Source organism: Eumetopias jubatus, unplaced genomic scaffold (assembly GCF_037043125.1).
Source record: "Eumetopias jubatus isolate StellerSeaLion01/CBP00866 unplaced genomic scaffold, mEumJub1_p1.0 scaffold_1, whole genome shotgun sequence".
Lineage (NCBI taxonomy): Eukaryota > Metazoa > Chordata > Mammalia > Carnivora > Otariidae > Eumetopias > Eumetopias jubatus.
In genome coordinates this window covers 203513811-203529975 of record NW_028274807.1, presented here as the reverse complement: position 1 = coordinate 203529975, position 16165 = coordinate 203513811, and the positions used below count along the sequence as shown (strand labels likewise).

General features: G+C 45.1%; 1 protein-coding gene across 3 annotated transcripts in view; it reads right to left on the bottom strand.

The window, feature by feature from the left end:
- PBX4 (PBX homeobox 4) overlaps positions 1–16165 on the bottom strand; it is a 34107-nt gene that overhangs the window by 17079 nt on the left and 863 nt on the right. For all 3 annotated transcript variants that reach the window (XM_028087095.2, XM_088028829.1, XM_028087096.2), the window contains exon 2: positions 4115–4188. In XM_028087095.2, coding sequence (XP_027942896.2) covers positions 4115–4188 — 74 coding nt within the window. The remainder of the gene's footprint in view (positions 1–4114; positions 4189–16165) is intronic.

Sequence of the window (16165 nt, the reverse complement as noted above, 5' to 3'; positions counted from 1 at the left end):
CCAGCACAGGGACAGTGACCGCGTGGAGAAGACAAAGCAGGTCCCTGGGTCAACTGCCCAAGATGCCAGGTGGCTTTTCAGGGCACTTCCTCTGCACACTGGGTCTAAGCTGCCTGTCCATCCACAATCCAAGAGCCAATGTTTTTCCAGAAGTTGGCCCTCAAGTTCATTTGGAGGCAAAGCCTGACCCAACCAGTGTGTAAGAATGTTCCTGCTCTGGTGCTAAATGTCACCTTTGGAATGCAGGCTCTGCCTCAGGAATCATCAACACAACATGCCTAAAATCCAAACAATTCTGAATTCTGTAATGCATTTAGCCCCAAGGGTTTCAGGAAAGGAACCGGGCCAGTATTTGGTCCTCCCAGCTAAATCCCAAACTCTTCAAACATGCTTTATTTTGTTCTTTTAGGACAGCTCCTCTAGACGCCAAGAAGAGGGAAGGACGCAGGAGGGAGGGTACACTCCTGGGGGGGGGGGGCGGTCCTTGGCCTTCAGAGAGCTCTGCGGGCAGGGATGCCCAGACATCCCTGGTGTGGAAGATACTCCAGTGTCCCTCCCACAGGCCAGAGGAGATACTGGAAGGCAGTGAAGTGAGGCAGTGCTTCCAGGTATGTCTGCCAACACAGGGTTTATACACAGGATGGCTTTCTTCTCAGGATGACGTGAACAATAGCCTTGTGTTCTAAGTCAGGCTGCGGACACAATCTTCCTGAACCCCATAAGGTGAACAGGATGAAAAGGATTTCAATTAATAGGTATCAGTCACCAGAAACAGTTCTTCATTCAACAAAAACCCAAGGTACATGGCACTGTGTGCCGGGTACCAGGACAGTCATAGAACACAGTACACCTGGACCCTGAGCTCACTGGAGGAGACAGATGGCAAAGGCCCAGAGCCATCATGGATGCAGTGAGAGCAGTGGGGACACAGATGGCACTTGGGGCTGGTGGGTGCGGGCTGGGAGGCACAGGGAGGGTTCCCTTTCCGAGCCAGGACAGGGTGTGGAAGGGCAGCACGCAGCCTGGCTGTGGGTTACTGGGGTGTGACCTGCTCTCTCCAGAGGTTCACTCTGCTTATCTCTAAAACAAGAGGAAAAGTCAGAGGCTGCCAGCACGGTGGTACAATAATGCCAGGAAGCTCGGAGCTACTGGACTGCAACCTGTGCTCCAACAATGCGCACTGGGCTTTCAACGCTCTGCACGGGTTTGGTCTTTACCCTAAAGGCCTGTTGCAGATTTTAGCCAGAGGGGAATGTGAAGAATATGTGGGTTAACTCAAGAAGCAGACATGCTTTGTCCCTGCGTGAGGAGTCCCAGGAGGCCTATCTCTCAGGATCACCAATAAGGTGGTGACCCACTGGTGCCAGTGTGCAGGATCAGGGCCCTGAGTAGTTTTCTTTGGGCTAATACTGGGTTATTCCCGTCACAAGACTGGGAGAAGCTGAAGCATAACTGAGATCTTGTTTACTCTCCTGCCACTCATATGTTGGACACTCAGCGCTCCCACAGCTGCACTTCCTACTGATGAGAAAAGACACTTGGCCACAGTGAACTTGACAACTCAGCCAGCCCACGTGGAGCCCAGCTCATGGCAATTGCAGATGGCCTGCAATTTTCAAGGCTGAGTAGTGCTGGCCCATTCCTGTGGTACCACGCCCCAAAACACATTATGCAGTCCAACGTTTGAGCCAGATGGTAGAAAGGAAGCATGAGGGAGAGGAAGAGAGAGAGAGAATCTTAAAAAAAAGAGAATCTTAAACAGGCTCCACGCCCAGCGCAGAGCCCAACGCCGGGCTCCATCTCACAACAGGGAGACCATGACCTGAGCCGAAATCAAGAGTAGGACGCTTAACCAACTGAGCCACCCAGGTGCCCCTTAAAAATTGTTTTTAGTACTGCTAAATTCCATATTTGCAGAGCTAGGTTGTCGTCATTTAAAAAACCTCAGCGTCCCACACATCCAAGGAGCTATGATGACAGAGCCAACAGCTGGGGGCGGCGGGGAGCCCCAGAAGGGCTGTTTATACCCAGGGCCAGGCGGGGGCTGGGCAGGGGGACTGCACACCCTAGCAAGACCCTGGCTGATTTTTTTATGAGGGTGACCAACGTCACACAATTCAATAGTACTAAGGAGCATGTGATTACAGCCAACGTCTCCAGGGGATGGACATATGCTGCCATGGGCAGTTTCTTCCCGCCCACAGGACTCCGGGGTTTGTTGTTCACTCAGTTGTAGGAGTGCTGTTTATCCAATTCATATACAACACAGAAGGGAGTGCTGTGAGGGCCTGAGGGTAAACTTGTTGAAACCTGCAAAATGCCCAACCTTTGCACTTCAATTTACTAGAAGCCATAATATCTGCTCCCCATAATTTAAATACAAAACGGACAAGACAGGCCATTAGACATTCAAACACCTTTGGGAGGCACCTGAGTGGGAGCTCAGCATGGGATGTCACAGCCCTGAGGGGGCATCTATGGAGGAGGGCGAGTTGGCTCTGGGCAAGAGAGCATCACATGGGAGCTGTGCCAGCAGTGACCTGGTGGGGGATGGGAGTGGGGGCTGAGGGTTGAAAGGGGTTCACATTAGGGAGGAGGATCGGGTATACGTGGGGTGCAAGGAAAACTGAACAGATAAGTAAAAGTACTGAGGATAATGAAAGCGGAAATCTAATTGTGAGGAAACATCAGATAAATCCAAATGGAGGGGTCTGCCTGTGATCTTCCAGATGGTCAAGGTCATGAAAGTCAAGGAAAAATGGGGGCTTGTCACAGGGGAAAAGACCAAAGGGACATAACTACATGTAACACAAGATCCTGGCCTGCATCCTTTTCTATAGATTATTGGGACAACTGATAAAGCTTGAATAAGGTCAGGATTCCATGGTAGTGGCATATTAATGTCACTTCCTGACTATAAGGGTTGTCCTGGGGGGACAGAGGAAACTCTCTTGTTCACTGGAAACACACACTCCAGTGTGCAGGGGTCATGGGCATCATGGCAGCAACCTATTCCCTGACAGTGCAGGAAGAAAATGTATTTGCACTGTTCTTGGAACATTTCTGTAAATCTGTTGATTATTTCAAAATAAAAAGTCAAACATGCACAAGGAACCTATGAGAACAAATGTAGAACGAAAGCTTCTTGGTTACAAAGTGCACTCGAAGGTAAAAGGATCAGGAATGAAATATAGCCCAGTCTGGCTTTTATGAGAAAGGAAAGTGTTGGTAAAGACAATAGATAAAATGTTGGCAGCTAGCTGGGTTGGGAGCAATACCATGAAGATCGCCATGAAGTATTTCTTTGAACTAATATGGTTCCCCACAAACGTCAGTCCCACAAAATGAGCAGTTCTCACCAAAGTGTGAAGGTCACAGATGATGAAGAAAGACTGAGGAACCGTCACAGATCAGAGGAGACTAAGGAGATAGAATGACTAAATGCAATGTGGGAGGCTGGACCAGAAAAAGGGCATTAGGGCAAAGACTGGGGAAATCCGAATAAAGCCCGTTGTTCAGTTCAAGAGCACTGTACCAAGGTTAATGTCCTGGTTTTGATCATTGCACTATGGTTCTGAAGGTGCTGACCTGAGAGGAAGCTGGGAGAAGGGTACAGGAGAATGGGCTGTACTATTTTTTAACTTTTCTGCAAATCTAAAATTAACTCAAAATAAAGTTTTGTGGTTTTTGTTTTGTTTTGTTTTTTGTTTTTTTAACAAAAGGATTTGCAGTGGCAGAAGCCTCCATGGGGATTACTCTCAATGCTTAAAACAAATAAAACAAAATTGTTATTATTCTACTTTTCTAATTCTATCATCTTTTCCTTTTCCAAAACAACTGAATGCCACAGTGCCTCTTAGGTCTTGCTTAAGAACAATGCAGCTGCTTGTTACTCACTGGCAACAGTATTACTCCAGATACAAACTGCAAAATACAAGGATGTTATACACCAGAGAACAGGCCCTGACAAGGCAGAAAGGAAGCATGTGAACCATCCACTGAGGGAGATGGGACAGGCGTGACCGTCCACGACACACATCAGGCTGAGCCAGGACCAGAGGGGCATGGTTGTCATGGTCCTGGACCCACAAAAAATGTCTTCTCAATGGCCTACCTGTCTTTTCCTTGATCTCACAGAGCACACTGAAGAGAGCTGGCTTCATCCGATGGCAATTCAGAGCATGCTTTCTGAAAGAGAAAGCACCAGAAGAGTGTGTTGAGAAAGAGAAGTTATCCTGTCAGTTCTGTTGAAGGTGGTCCTTACGAAGTTATAGTACAAAAGCATTTCATCTGAATTCCATCTTGCAAAATTCAAGTGGAGCAATATACAAATACTCAAACCGCTTCCCTTTACGTGTAGACTTTTATTTTTTTAAAAATATTTATTTATTTATTTGAGAGAGTGAGAACGAGAGAGAGAGAGTACATGGGGGGGGAGGGTCAGAGGGAGAAGCAGGCTCCTCGCTGAGCAGGGAGCCTGATGCAGGACTCGATCCCGGGACTCCAGGATCATGACCTGAGCCGAAGGCAGTCGCTTAACCAACTGAGCCACCCAGGCGCCCTACATGTAGACTTTTAAACAGTGCAAATTTAAATAATGCGAATAACTCATCAAGAGCTATGAATTTTCAAGGTCCAGTGTGTTCGCACTATTGCCCCACAGCATCACTTCGATGCATAGCAGAAACCCCAGCTGTCGTACCCTAGGGTCACGAGACATTAATTTACGAGGTGTTTACTGAACAGCCACCATGTGCCATATACCATTCTAGGGTCACAGACACAGATGAGATTCCCACCCATGTGGCAGTTAAGATGGAGGGAGTGAGAGACACCAAACACACACACAAACAAGACAACTATGAGCAGCGGCAGGTGCTTTGTGGCAACCAACAAGAGTGATGGCTCGAAGGTTTATTGGAGTTTGCATGTCTCTGATGTGACATCAAAGCCGAGATTGGAATGACAAGGAGAAGTCAGGCAGGAAAAGAGAGGCTGACGAGAGTAATAATTTAGGTAGAGGAAACGGCCAGTGCAAAGGCCGAGTGAGAACACACTTGGTTTTTTAAGAGCCCAGGATGCTATAGATTAAGGGGTGAGGGAAAGAGCCATGAGGTGAAGTTAGACAAGGGGGACCACCTCGAAGAGCCTTGTCAGTGAGGGAAATGACTCTGGCTTTTGTTTGCCTGTGATGGGAACTGTGATTGGCAGAAGGATAGCCCCCCAAGATGTCTACGTGCTGATCCTCAGAGTAAGTTACAAGGGAAAAAGACCTCTGTGGGTGTGATTAAGGTTAAGGACCCTGAGATGGGGAGATGAGCCTGTATTACCCAGATGGGCCCTATCTAATCACACAAGTCCTTAAAAGTGGACAACTTCTTCCAGCTGTAGTCAGAGAGAGAGAGAGACGGTGACCTAGAGTCAGAGACACTATGCTGTTGGCTCCAAAGATGGAGGAAGAAAGTACAAGCCAAGGAATGCAGGTGGCTTCAACAGGCTGGAAAAGGCAAGGAAATGGGCTCTTCCCCTATTGCCTTCAGAAGGAAGGCAGTCCTTAGAACACCTTGATTTTAGCCCAGGGAGATCCATGTTGGACTTGTACCCTACAGAAATGGAAGACAATAAATAAATTTGTGTTTTAAGCAGCTAAGTTAGTGGCGATTTGTTACAGTGGCAACAGAAAACCATTACAGGGAGCAACAGGGATTTTACAGAGTAGTTATCACATGATATGAATTGCATTTCTTATTAGTGTTGATTTTTTTGATATGTAATTCACATACCATAAAATTCACCCTTAAAAGTATACATAAAATTCAGTGGCTATTAGTAAATTCATGATGTACAGCCGTTACCACCATCTATTTCTACAACACTCTCCTCACCCCCAGAAGAAACCCTGTTCCCGTCAGCAGTCATTCCCCCTTTCCCCCTCTTCCTCCCACCGAGCAACCGCTAATCCTTCCGTCTCTATAGTTTGTCTCTCCTGGACATTTCATAAAAATGGAACCACACAGTATGGGTCCTTTGTGGCTTGCACCTATCCCATAGCATGTTTTCACAGTTCTTCCAAGTTCTTGTATACCAGCGCTTCATCCCTTTTTAGGGCCAAACAATATTCCACTGTATGGATATGATTTGTTCATCCATTTATCAATTGATGGACATTTGGGTTATTTCCACTTGGGGCTATTATGAATAATGCTACTATGAACATTTATGTGGAAGTGTTTGTGTGAGCACGTGTCTACGGAGAGTTGCAGGGTCATATAGTAACTCTGTGTTTAACTTTCTGAGGAAATGCCAAACTTTTATAAAATGGCTGTACCATTTTCCATTCCCATCAGCAACTTATGAGGGTTCCAATTTCTCCACATCCTCACCAACACTTGCTATTGTCTTTTTTATTATAGCCACACCAGTGGATGTGAGGTAGTAGCTCACTGTGGTTTTGATTTGCTTTTCTCTAAAAACTAATGACACTAAACATCTTTTCATGTGTTTATCAGCCATTCTTCTTTAGGAAATGTCTATTTAAATCCTTGGCTCTTGGGTGCCTGGGTGGCTCAGTCGGTTAGGCGTCTGCCTTCGGCTCGGGTCATGATTCCAGGGTCCTCAGCAGGGAGCCTGCTTCTCCCTCAGCCTGCCTCACCCCCTGCTTGTGTACTCTCTCTCTGACAATAATTTATTTAAAAAATTAAATTCTTTCTTTAATGGGGTTGTCTTTTTACTGTTGAGTTGTAAGAGTTCCTTACATATTCTGGGTACTAGACTCTAATCAAATACCTATTATTTGAGTTGTCGAGTTGTCTTTTTACTTTCTTGATAGTGTCCTTTGAAAAACAGAGTTGTTTTTTTTTAAAGATTTTATTTATTTGAGAGAGAGAGAGACACAGAGAGAGAAGGAACACAAGCAGGGGGAGTGGGAGAGGGAGAAGCAGGCTTCCCGCGGAGCAGGGAGCCCGATGCGGGGCTCGATCCTCATGACCTGAGCCGAAGGCAGACGCTTAACGACTGAGCCACCCAGGTGCCCCCAGAATTTTTCATTTTAAAGAAATCCAATTTATCTATTCTTTCTTTTGTTGCTTGTGCTTTAGGCATCATATCTAAGAAACTGTTTAATTCAATGTTACAAAGATTTATGCCTGTGTTTTCTTCTAAGAGTGTTACAGGGTTAGCTCTTACTCTTGGGTATTTGATCCATTTGAGTTAACTTTTGTATATGGTGTTAGGTAAGGGTTCAAATTCATTCTTTTGCATGTGCATATCCAGTTTTTCCAGGCCATTCCTTGAAGAGACTATTCCTTCCTCCACTGAATGGTCTTGGCACCCTTGTAGAAAATCAACTGGCCCTATATGTATGGGTTTATTCCTGCAACTCAACTCTATCCGTTGATCTACTTGCCTATCTTTAAGTGAATTGCATTTTTTTAAATATTTTATTTATTTATTTGACAGAGAGAGACACAGCAAGAGAGGGAACACAAGCAGGGGGAGTGGGAGAGGGAGAGGGAGAAGCAGGCTACCCACCAAGCAGGGAGCCCGATGCGGGGCTCGATCCCAGAGCCCTGGGATCACGACCCGACTCCCAACAACTGAGTCACCCAGGTGGCCCGTGAATTGCATTTTTAAAAGATCACTGTGGCTGCTCTGAGACCAAAATGGAAGGCAAGGGATGGAACCAGGAACACAGTCTAGAGGCTACTACAGCTGTAATAGTCCAGAAATGCTGCTGGCCTAGTTTAGAGTTATGGTAATAGACATAAAAAGTAGATAGATCTTGGGCCGCCTGGCTGGCTCAGTCAGTGGAGCGTTTGACATGATCTTGACATCCTAAATTTGAGCCCCACATTGGGCAGGAAGCCTACTTTAAAAAAAAGAAAGAAAAAAGTAGATAAATCTTTGACTTCACTGGTGGAATCAACACGACCTTCTAAAAAAGTGGTGTGGGATTTTGGGGAAAGAGGAGATTCAAGGATAACTACTAGTTTTGGGCCTGAGCAACTAGATTAAAGGAGATACCATTAACTACTATACGGGAGACTGGAAGGCAGCCGGTTTAGGGAAGAAGGGTCTGGAAAGCAGAGCTGTGCTTTGATCAGGTTACACGTGAGATACCTATGAGCTATCCAAGAGAGGTATCAAGTAGGTATCAAGCCGGGCACATGGACATGGGACTCAAGGTTGGAGATAAGCAATATAAAGATGGGAAGTCCTGGGCATAAAGATGGGAAGTCCTGGGCATAGAGATGGCATTTTAAGCCACAAGACTTGAGGAAATCACCATAAGAGAGTGTAGAGAGGGGTCCATGTCCCAGGCCCAGGCCCATGGACTTATAGAAGTCAAGAAGAGAAGAGCCTACAGAAGAGACTGGGACTGAACTGCCATTGAGGAGGAACCAAGAAAAACAGTTTCAAGGAGAGAAGAGCAATCTGTGAAAAATGCTTCTTAGAGGGAAAGCAAGAAAAGAACCCAGGAGAGACCTTGGACTTAGCAACATGAAGGTCACTGGTGACTCAGCAGAGGGAAGAGAAGGTTGGGAAAGAATGGATGGAGGAGGGGAAGTGGAAGCAGCAACCACAAACTCTTTGATATTTGATCATAAAGGAGAGTAAAGAAATGCAGGAGGTGCTAATAGAAAAGGTGTGTATTAAGCAGGTTTTTTATTATCTGTTTTTTATTTATTGACCATGCTGCCCTCATGTTCACAAGAATTATTACTTCATCTCTGCTAGTCAGCTGGAGCGTTATGGACCTTCTTTCCTGCCTCACATTCATGTTATGTCTTCCTTCCTTCCTTCTTTCCTTCTTTCATCCTTCCTTCCCCCCATCTTCCCTTTCTTTTCTTTAAGTATGCTCCATGCCCAGCAGCGTGGAGCCCAACGCAGGGCTTGAACTCCTAACCCTGAGATCAAGACCTGAGCTGAGATCAAGAGTCGGGCACTTAACCGACTAAGTCACCCAGGCAAGTGCAAGACTCTGATGGGTGGTCTGTCCCACCCCGGATTCCTTACTCCCTCTCCTGTTCTCTTTGAAGCATTTACTATGGCTTGCCTGGGCATGAGGAAGGCCTCAACTTACTGTTTTCAGAAACTCCAGGCCCACACTGTACTTGGCACACTAGCTGAGCAAAGACTTGCTGAACTAAACTGAAGAAAAGGTAGAAGCTATATATGTCAAACTGGCAGAGAACAGAAACAGAAAGTTTGAAGGCAGAGCTCTGACGTTTCCAGACTTAAACTGGAGCAAATAGAGAAGTCAAAAATTGGGGTGAGAACTGCTGGATTCCACCATCAAAGAAGGTAGCAGAAGCCAAGGGAACACAGAGCTCTGCTGGGAGCCCCTCTTCTTGGTCTCTCTTCTAGGGCCGAGGACATAGTGGGTACCCATCCACTCTTAGAATGAGGAGAATTGTTCAGGGGTTTAATAGTACTACATGAGAAGAGAGAAATAAGATCAAAAAAGATAATGGCCAAAGGACACTAGACTTGGGCAGGAGGAAGTCATGCATAAAAGAGAAAAACTGCGTTAGAGTGAAAAAGAACAAGAGCCCTTAAACCACTGGGGGGCTCAATCTGAAAGGCTATAAATGAGCGTCTCAAGACATTTCTGAAGAAAAGATGGTAGACAGGAGCTAATGAATATTCTGATCCAGGGTCAATACCTTAGAAAGGTTTGAATACTTTGAGAAGTACTTATACAAGGAACAGAACAAACTTTATGCTCACTCCTTGTTTGGCAAGGAATTCAAGGCCATGCTCCATTGGACAGCAGCTAAGGCATGCAGTCACCCCATCTGAGTCCCCCTTCGAAGGCTGTGCCCTCCACTCATGCCTGATGGAGCCACACTGCATGCCTTCATGCTCCCTGCATTCCCTGCATACATGCTTGCCCCAGCCTAGAATGCGGTACCTTCTTTTTCTGCCTGGGTAAAGCTTTGCATCCAGATATGGTCATCTCTTTGGGGCATGCTTGTGCCCCCCTGCCTGACTTCAGCTAGATTCTAGGGTTTTATCATCCACACTCGTCTTACTGCTAGGTGGCCTCCCTCGCTCTAATTCCTTATCTGGCTCATTCCTTGTCACACTTTCTCTGGTCCCCATGCCCAGCACCATACTCTCCAATGTCTGCCATTCCTGAAACCGTGAGCTTTTGGGAATCATTGTTGTATCCCCGGGCCTGGCACAAAATGAAGTTTTATTGAGTAAATGAGAGTAAATCCATGAGAATGAAATTTAAAAAACATCTTCTTTAGCTTTAGCCCAACTGTCCAATCTTCAATAGCACCTGTGATCACCTTCCAGCTCCTGTGAGCAGGAAGTGATGTCATATTCTAGTGAACCCGTGGGAGCTCTGGGAAAGTCAGGGAGGGTGGCAGGTCAGCACCAGTGTTCCAGAGAACACAGCCAAATCTCTATCCAAACACCTCCTAGTTGTCTGACTTCAGGCAAGTTCTTACTCAGGTCCAGTTCTTTATCTAGAAACTCTGTGAAAGGGGCACCTGGGTGGCTTAGTCATTGAGCGTCTGCCTTTGGCTCAGGTCATGATCCCAGGGTCCTGGGATCGAGCCCCACATCGGGCTCCCTGCTCCGCGGGAAGCGTGCTTCTCCCTCTCCCACTCCCCCTGCTTGTGTTCCCTCTCTCGCTGTGTCTCCCTCTGTCAAATAAATAAATAAAAATCTTGAAAAAAAAAACGAAACAAAACTCTGTGAAGAACCCCCATTTTCTAGGTTATTGGGAAGTTTAAATGAAGGAAATCATTGTTTTCATCATCAACCACTGTGTTCTGACAGAGGCACTCAGTAACTAAAATGAATGAGGGGTACTTGCTTATTTGTGAAACTTTTCTAAAATACTCTGCATGTTGCTTTACTTAATAAAACCACTTCAAAAGGGATTTTGCTGTGGCTTTAGGAAATTTAAAACCAACAAAATTCAACTCTTAGGAAAAGTACTCCAAAGACAGCAAGACTTTCCTTTGGCACTGGACCAAGCCAAGCTAAGCCAACCCTAAGAGCAAAGTCAAAACCTACAAGCAGGTTAAGAAGAGACTGCTGGCATTAAGTTGACTGAGATCTAATGAACTTCCTTAAGGATGATGAAAAGAAAAATTTCAACTCTGAAATTCTACTTCCCAGGTTTGGACTAGTAGACACTATCTTGCTAACACTATCTAGCTATGGGAAATTCCAAACCATAAATTCCTTCTCTGAGTCCCCACATACTTTGAATAGGCATGCTGAAAGCCGAATGCTCACTGACAGAACTGAAATGCTAAATATGGGGATATAGACCTTTAGAAAAGGAGCATACCATTCAGTTGACAGTTTACACCTTGCCACTTGGGTAAGTTCTAAGGTCAAAATTAAATCATCTCCTTTTATTTATTATTTATTTTTTAAAAAAGATTTTATTTATTTATTTGACACAGAGAGAGTGAGAGAGCACAAGCAGGGGGAGCAGCAGAGGGAGAGGGAGAAGCAAGCTCCCTGCTGAGCAGGGAGCCCGATGTGGGGCTCGATCCCAGGACTCCGGGATCATGACCTGAGCCGAAGGCAAATGCTTAACCGAAGGCAAATGCTTAACCGACTGAGCCACTCAGGCACCCCTAAATTATCTCCTTTTAACAATCAGAATTTAGTCTATATTACAGACAATGCCAATCTGTAGAAATACTGGAGGAATTAAGAAAGTCATGAAAATTTCTACTAGTAGAAAATACCTAACATATCGCATATGTAAAAATCAAATTAAAAAAGAAATTCAGAGAAATCTTTTCTTCCTAAGAAAAGCTATGAAGGCCCTTAATTGTAGTACCTGTTATGTTGTCTAAAAGCCAACTTCTGAATATAATCTTTTTAGTTTCTTTTCTTTTTTTAAGATTTTTAAAATTTATTTATTTGACAGAGAAAAAGAGAGAGCACAAGCAGGGGAAGCAGCAGAGGGAGAGGGAGAAGCAGGCTCCCTGCTAAGCAGGGAGCCCAATGTGGGGCTCGATCCCAGGACCCTGGGATCATGACCTGAGCCGAAGGCAGACACTTCAACTGACGGAGCCACCCAGGCACCCAGAATTTTTTTAGTTTCAAGTACACCACCTCATATACCACATTACTTGCTCTTAAAAAGATATGATAGTGGCCATTCTCCATCATCCCTTTATTCACTGTATATAAAGGGTTTTTTTGCCCTAAAACCTATTCCCATTCCCTAGCGGTCATTTTTTATTGCACTCAAGTTCTACAAACGCAAAGTTGGGCTGTGGTTTCATAGGCGCTATAAAGGAAATACAGAAACAACCCTGGAACTTCCACAGCCTGATTTCCTTGGATTGAAAATGTAAACAGACCCTGAAACAACAGGGTCTGATGGCCCCAAAGCAAGATTTTCATTAAGAGGAAAAAAATAAACTATTTTCTGAATTTTATTTGGTCATTTCTAATTTTCTTTCTATATTAAGTAGGCAAAACAATGCTAATATGTGACCCTTGTGATTAATTTAAAATCCATTATGCCTACAAACATAACTTAGGCTCCAAAATAACTTTCACTTGTCAGATTAACCAACTACTAGGTAAACTAATTCATGAAAATTGAAATAAATGGGATGCTATTATCTCCACTTTTGAGAGCCTGACCTCTCCAAATGTGGTTTGGGATCAGCAGCATTGGCACCCTTGGGAGCCTGTTAGAAACATAGATTATTGGGCCTCCTTGGGACCTGCTACATCAGTACTTGCATTGCAATAAGATTCCCACAGAAATTTGCTGTATGTCTAGCCAGAGAACTGCTCGAAAGCACCACAGTCGGTATTTTCTGTAATTATGGAAATGTTCTCTATGTGTGCTAATATGGTAGCCACTAGTCACATGTGGCTACTGAGCATTTGAAATGTAGCTAGTGCAACTGAGTAACTGAGTATTTAATTTTAATTCATGTTAATTAAAAAGACATATAGTGAATGGTACCCCACTGACCGGTACGGCTCTCTAGCGAATCCATGTGCACTTGTGAGCAAAGGGTCAAGAAGTGACCACTACAGCCAAATCTGCTAATCCAGCAACACACAGCACAACTCAACTGTCGTTCCAACATGCACAACGACTTGAAGAAAGACCAGTCCTCTTCAGCTGCTCTCCCAGAACATCAGGTATGGAGCATGGATCTCCAGATGATACTGTGACCATTCTGCTTCCTTTCTCAATCAGGTTTCCAAAATTTACCCCTCAGCTCTAGAGTTTCCATACTGATTTCTTTGAAATCTTACTACTGGACAAAAAAAATGAGTCCACCAGCCTTTGATGAGAGAGCTTCCAGGCTGTGGGGCACCTGAGGCCTGAGGCTCCTCAAGGGTAAAGTATATGAACACACTGTTGGCAGTGGGGAGTGGTGGAGGGCCCAGAGCTTGCAACAGATTTTTATGACCCAAACGCTGGTTAAGAACCCTGGGAGGAAGGAAGAACTCTGGAGCCTGACAGTCTTGACAGAGGGCCCTCAACCCTGTCTAATAACCCTCATAAACCCCTCATAAAGGTAGTCAAAGAAGCAAATGAAATAAACTATGTAGAAACTGTAAAATGTTGTAAAATTTATTATTATAAAAAAGCAAGACTGCATGATAGAGCAAAATATTCAGACAATCCTTGGCAAATGAGATAAAATTTTCTGCCTTACTCGTCTCACACAAGAAATGAATAAGTGCATCATCAGTGAACGGTTCCAAATCAGAAAACACAGAATAGAATGTACCTTCTCCAGGAAGAGCTTAGGGTATAGCTGAAGTTCAGAAGATCATTCAAAAAGACTGGTTATCTCTCACAAAGTAAGTCTCCAGCTGACCTGGGCTGAATCTAAACTAAGTGGTGTATTCCAAACACCCTTACAGTCCACTATCTGTGTAGCCCAAAGGAAAAACAATACACAGTTCACTATTCCAAGACAATTCAGCTATAATGACAAAATGAATAATGCACAAGCACTTGGAGCTGCCTTCCAAATAATGCAGAAAGGTGTAAGTAAGAATTCTGGTGTAAGGAGAGTAGGTGTGCTTTCCCTCTTTAAACACACTTACGGTGACAAAACAATTTGAAAGGTCCTCGCATGTGAGATGAAAAATTCTTTCTTGCTAGACAGTTGAGCTAAACTGACTCCAGGGGCTACAAAGGGTTCAGCAGGCGCACAGAGAGAGAGGGCAGGGTCAGAAAGACTTGCAAAAGCCTCACCCAGTTGGTTGATGAGGACAGACACAATCTGCTTTCCCTCCCAGGTTGATAACCTACCAGGCTGCAGAGTTTACTCTGAGGAAAAGACCCACCCAAGCTATTTGCTCCAGAGTAAAGTGATCCCTGTGAGAACTGAAGACTGTTGTCTGGACTTGGGTGACTTTTAGGGCTTTGAGTTCAGACTCTTGTCTGGACTTGGGTGACTTTTAGGACTATATCCAAAGAAGTGGGGCAGATCTGAAGCTTCTAAGTCTCAAAATAAAAGACCCAGGGGCCTTTCTACCTCAGAAAGAAACCAGGAAACACCTAACAACCATGTTGTCATGCATATATAATGTCCCACTATTCAATTTCCTAGCCTTAAAAGAAAAAAAAAAAAGCTATCTTCAAGAATAGCAAGAAAGACGTGACTGACTGTACACCATTCTAAAGTCTATCTAGGGGAGGTCTGGATTGCTATAAGAAAAAAAGTGTAGCCTTGGGGCTGTAATGGGGTGACAAATGTTTGAGGAAGGCCACACTCGAGCAGAGCTCACTCCTTAAGCAGCTCCCTATCTAGAACAGAAGGAACTCAGAGAGCTCCACAAACACTCAAAGCACTGCCTCTTGTGGCTCCTGTGTGTGAAGAGCCCACTTTCCCCCCATGGCTCCTCCTAAACCTTCCAGAATCTTTAGTGCCACAAACTTTACTATATGCTAGGTGCCACGCATTGTGCACAGCCCTGGGAATACAAAGGAAAATAGGATAGAGCCCCTGCTCTCAGACTAGTCTAGCAGACAGGGCATCACACAAGGGCACCCTCTCCTGGCCCATCTTTTTTTTTTTCTGCCAGTGCCAGTTATCACCTCTACTCAGCACACACCTATGACAGCTATTTATAAGTTAGTCTCCCACACATTCCCACTTCCCAATGAGCTCTGAGAGGGCAGAGAACCTCTTAGCCATCTTGGTTTCTCTAGCACCTAGCACAGTGCTCCAACAAGTAGAATGAACATAGTAAGGGAGGAGGGGGATAACACTCTTAACTTTTCAGATAGAGGCTATGAAACTGCAGAGAGTGGACAGTCCACTAGAAGCAAAGGAAAGTTTGAAGAACAAATGCATGCTGAATCCACCTTTTCTTTGTCTCCTCCTTCCTGTGACTGCTGCTCACTCGGCTTTGGCATAACCCCGCCTCCCTAAAGGGCTCTAGTGACTGCACAGTCCACACAACCATACCCTGGTCCCATCCCCAGGGATCATCCTTCACCCCCAAACAGGCCTCATTCAACAAGGCCTCATCCTCCAAAAGGACTTCGGTCCTTTCCTATTTTCTAATCATTTGAGCAGACCCCAAACACAATGGATTGCCTTGTGAAGCAGATTCTACCATTCCTGGCTGGATGACAAGTGGTGGGTAGAGGTAGGTAAGACAGGTCGTCTTTTTTTTTTTTTTTTTAAAGATTAAAAAAAATTATTTATTTGACATAGAGAGAGCACAAGCAGGGGGAACAGCAGGCAGAGAAAGAGGAAGAAGCAGGCTTCCCGCTGAGCAAGGAGCCTGATGCGGGGCTCGATCCCAGGACCCTGGGATCATGACCTGAGCCGAAGGCAGACACTTAACTGACCGAGCCACCCAGGCGCCCCAGGACAGGTTGTCTTAAAACTGCTTTGATTCTTCTCACTGCAATTGAAATAAAATCCAAACTCCTTCCTGAGACTTGTGGGCCCCGTGTGGTCTGGTTCCAACCTCTCTCCAAATTGAACTCAGGACTTGAAGTCTCGGGCTCTGCTTTCGTCCAGCTCTTTCCCACCTCGGGGCCTCTGCAAGTGGGGTGTTCTCCACATCTGACTTCCCATAGCATGCTACTCCTTTTCTTCGAGGTTTTCTCACAATGTGTACTTAGTTTTTGCTACTTACTTTCTCTCCCTCTACCTATGAGCTTGAGAGCGGGGACTATGTC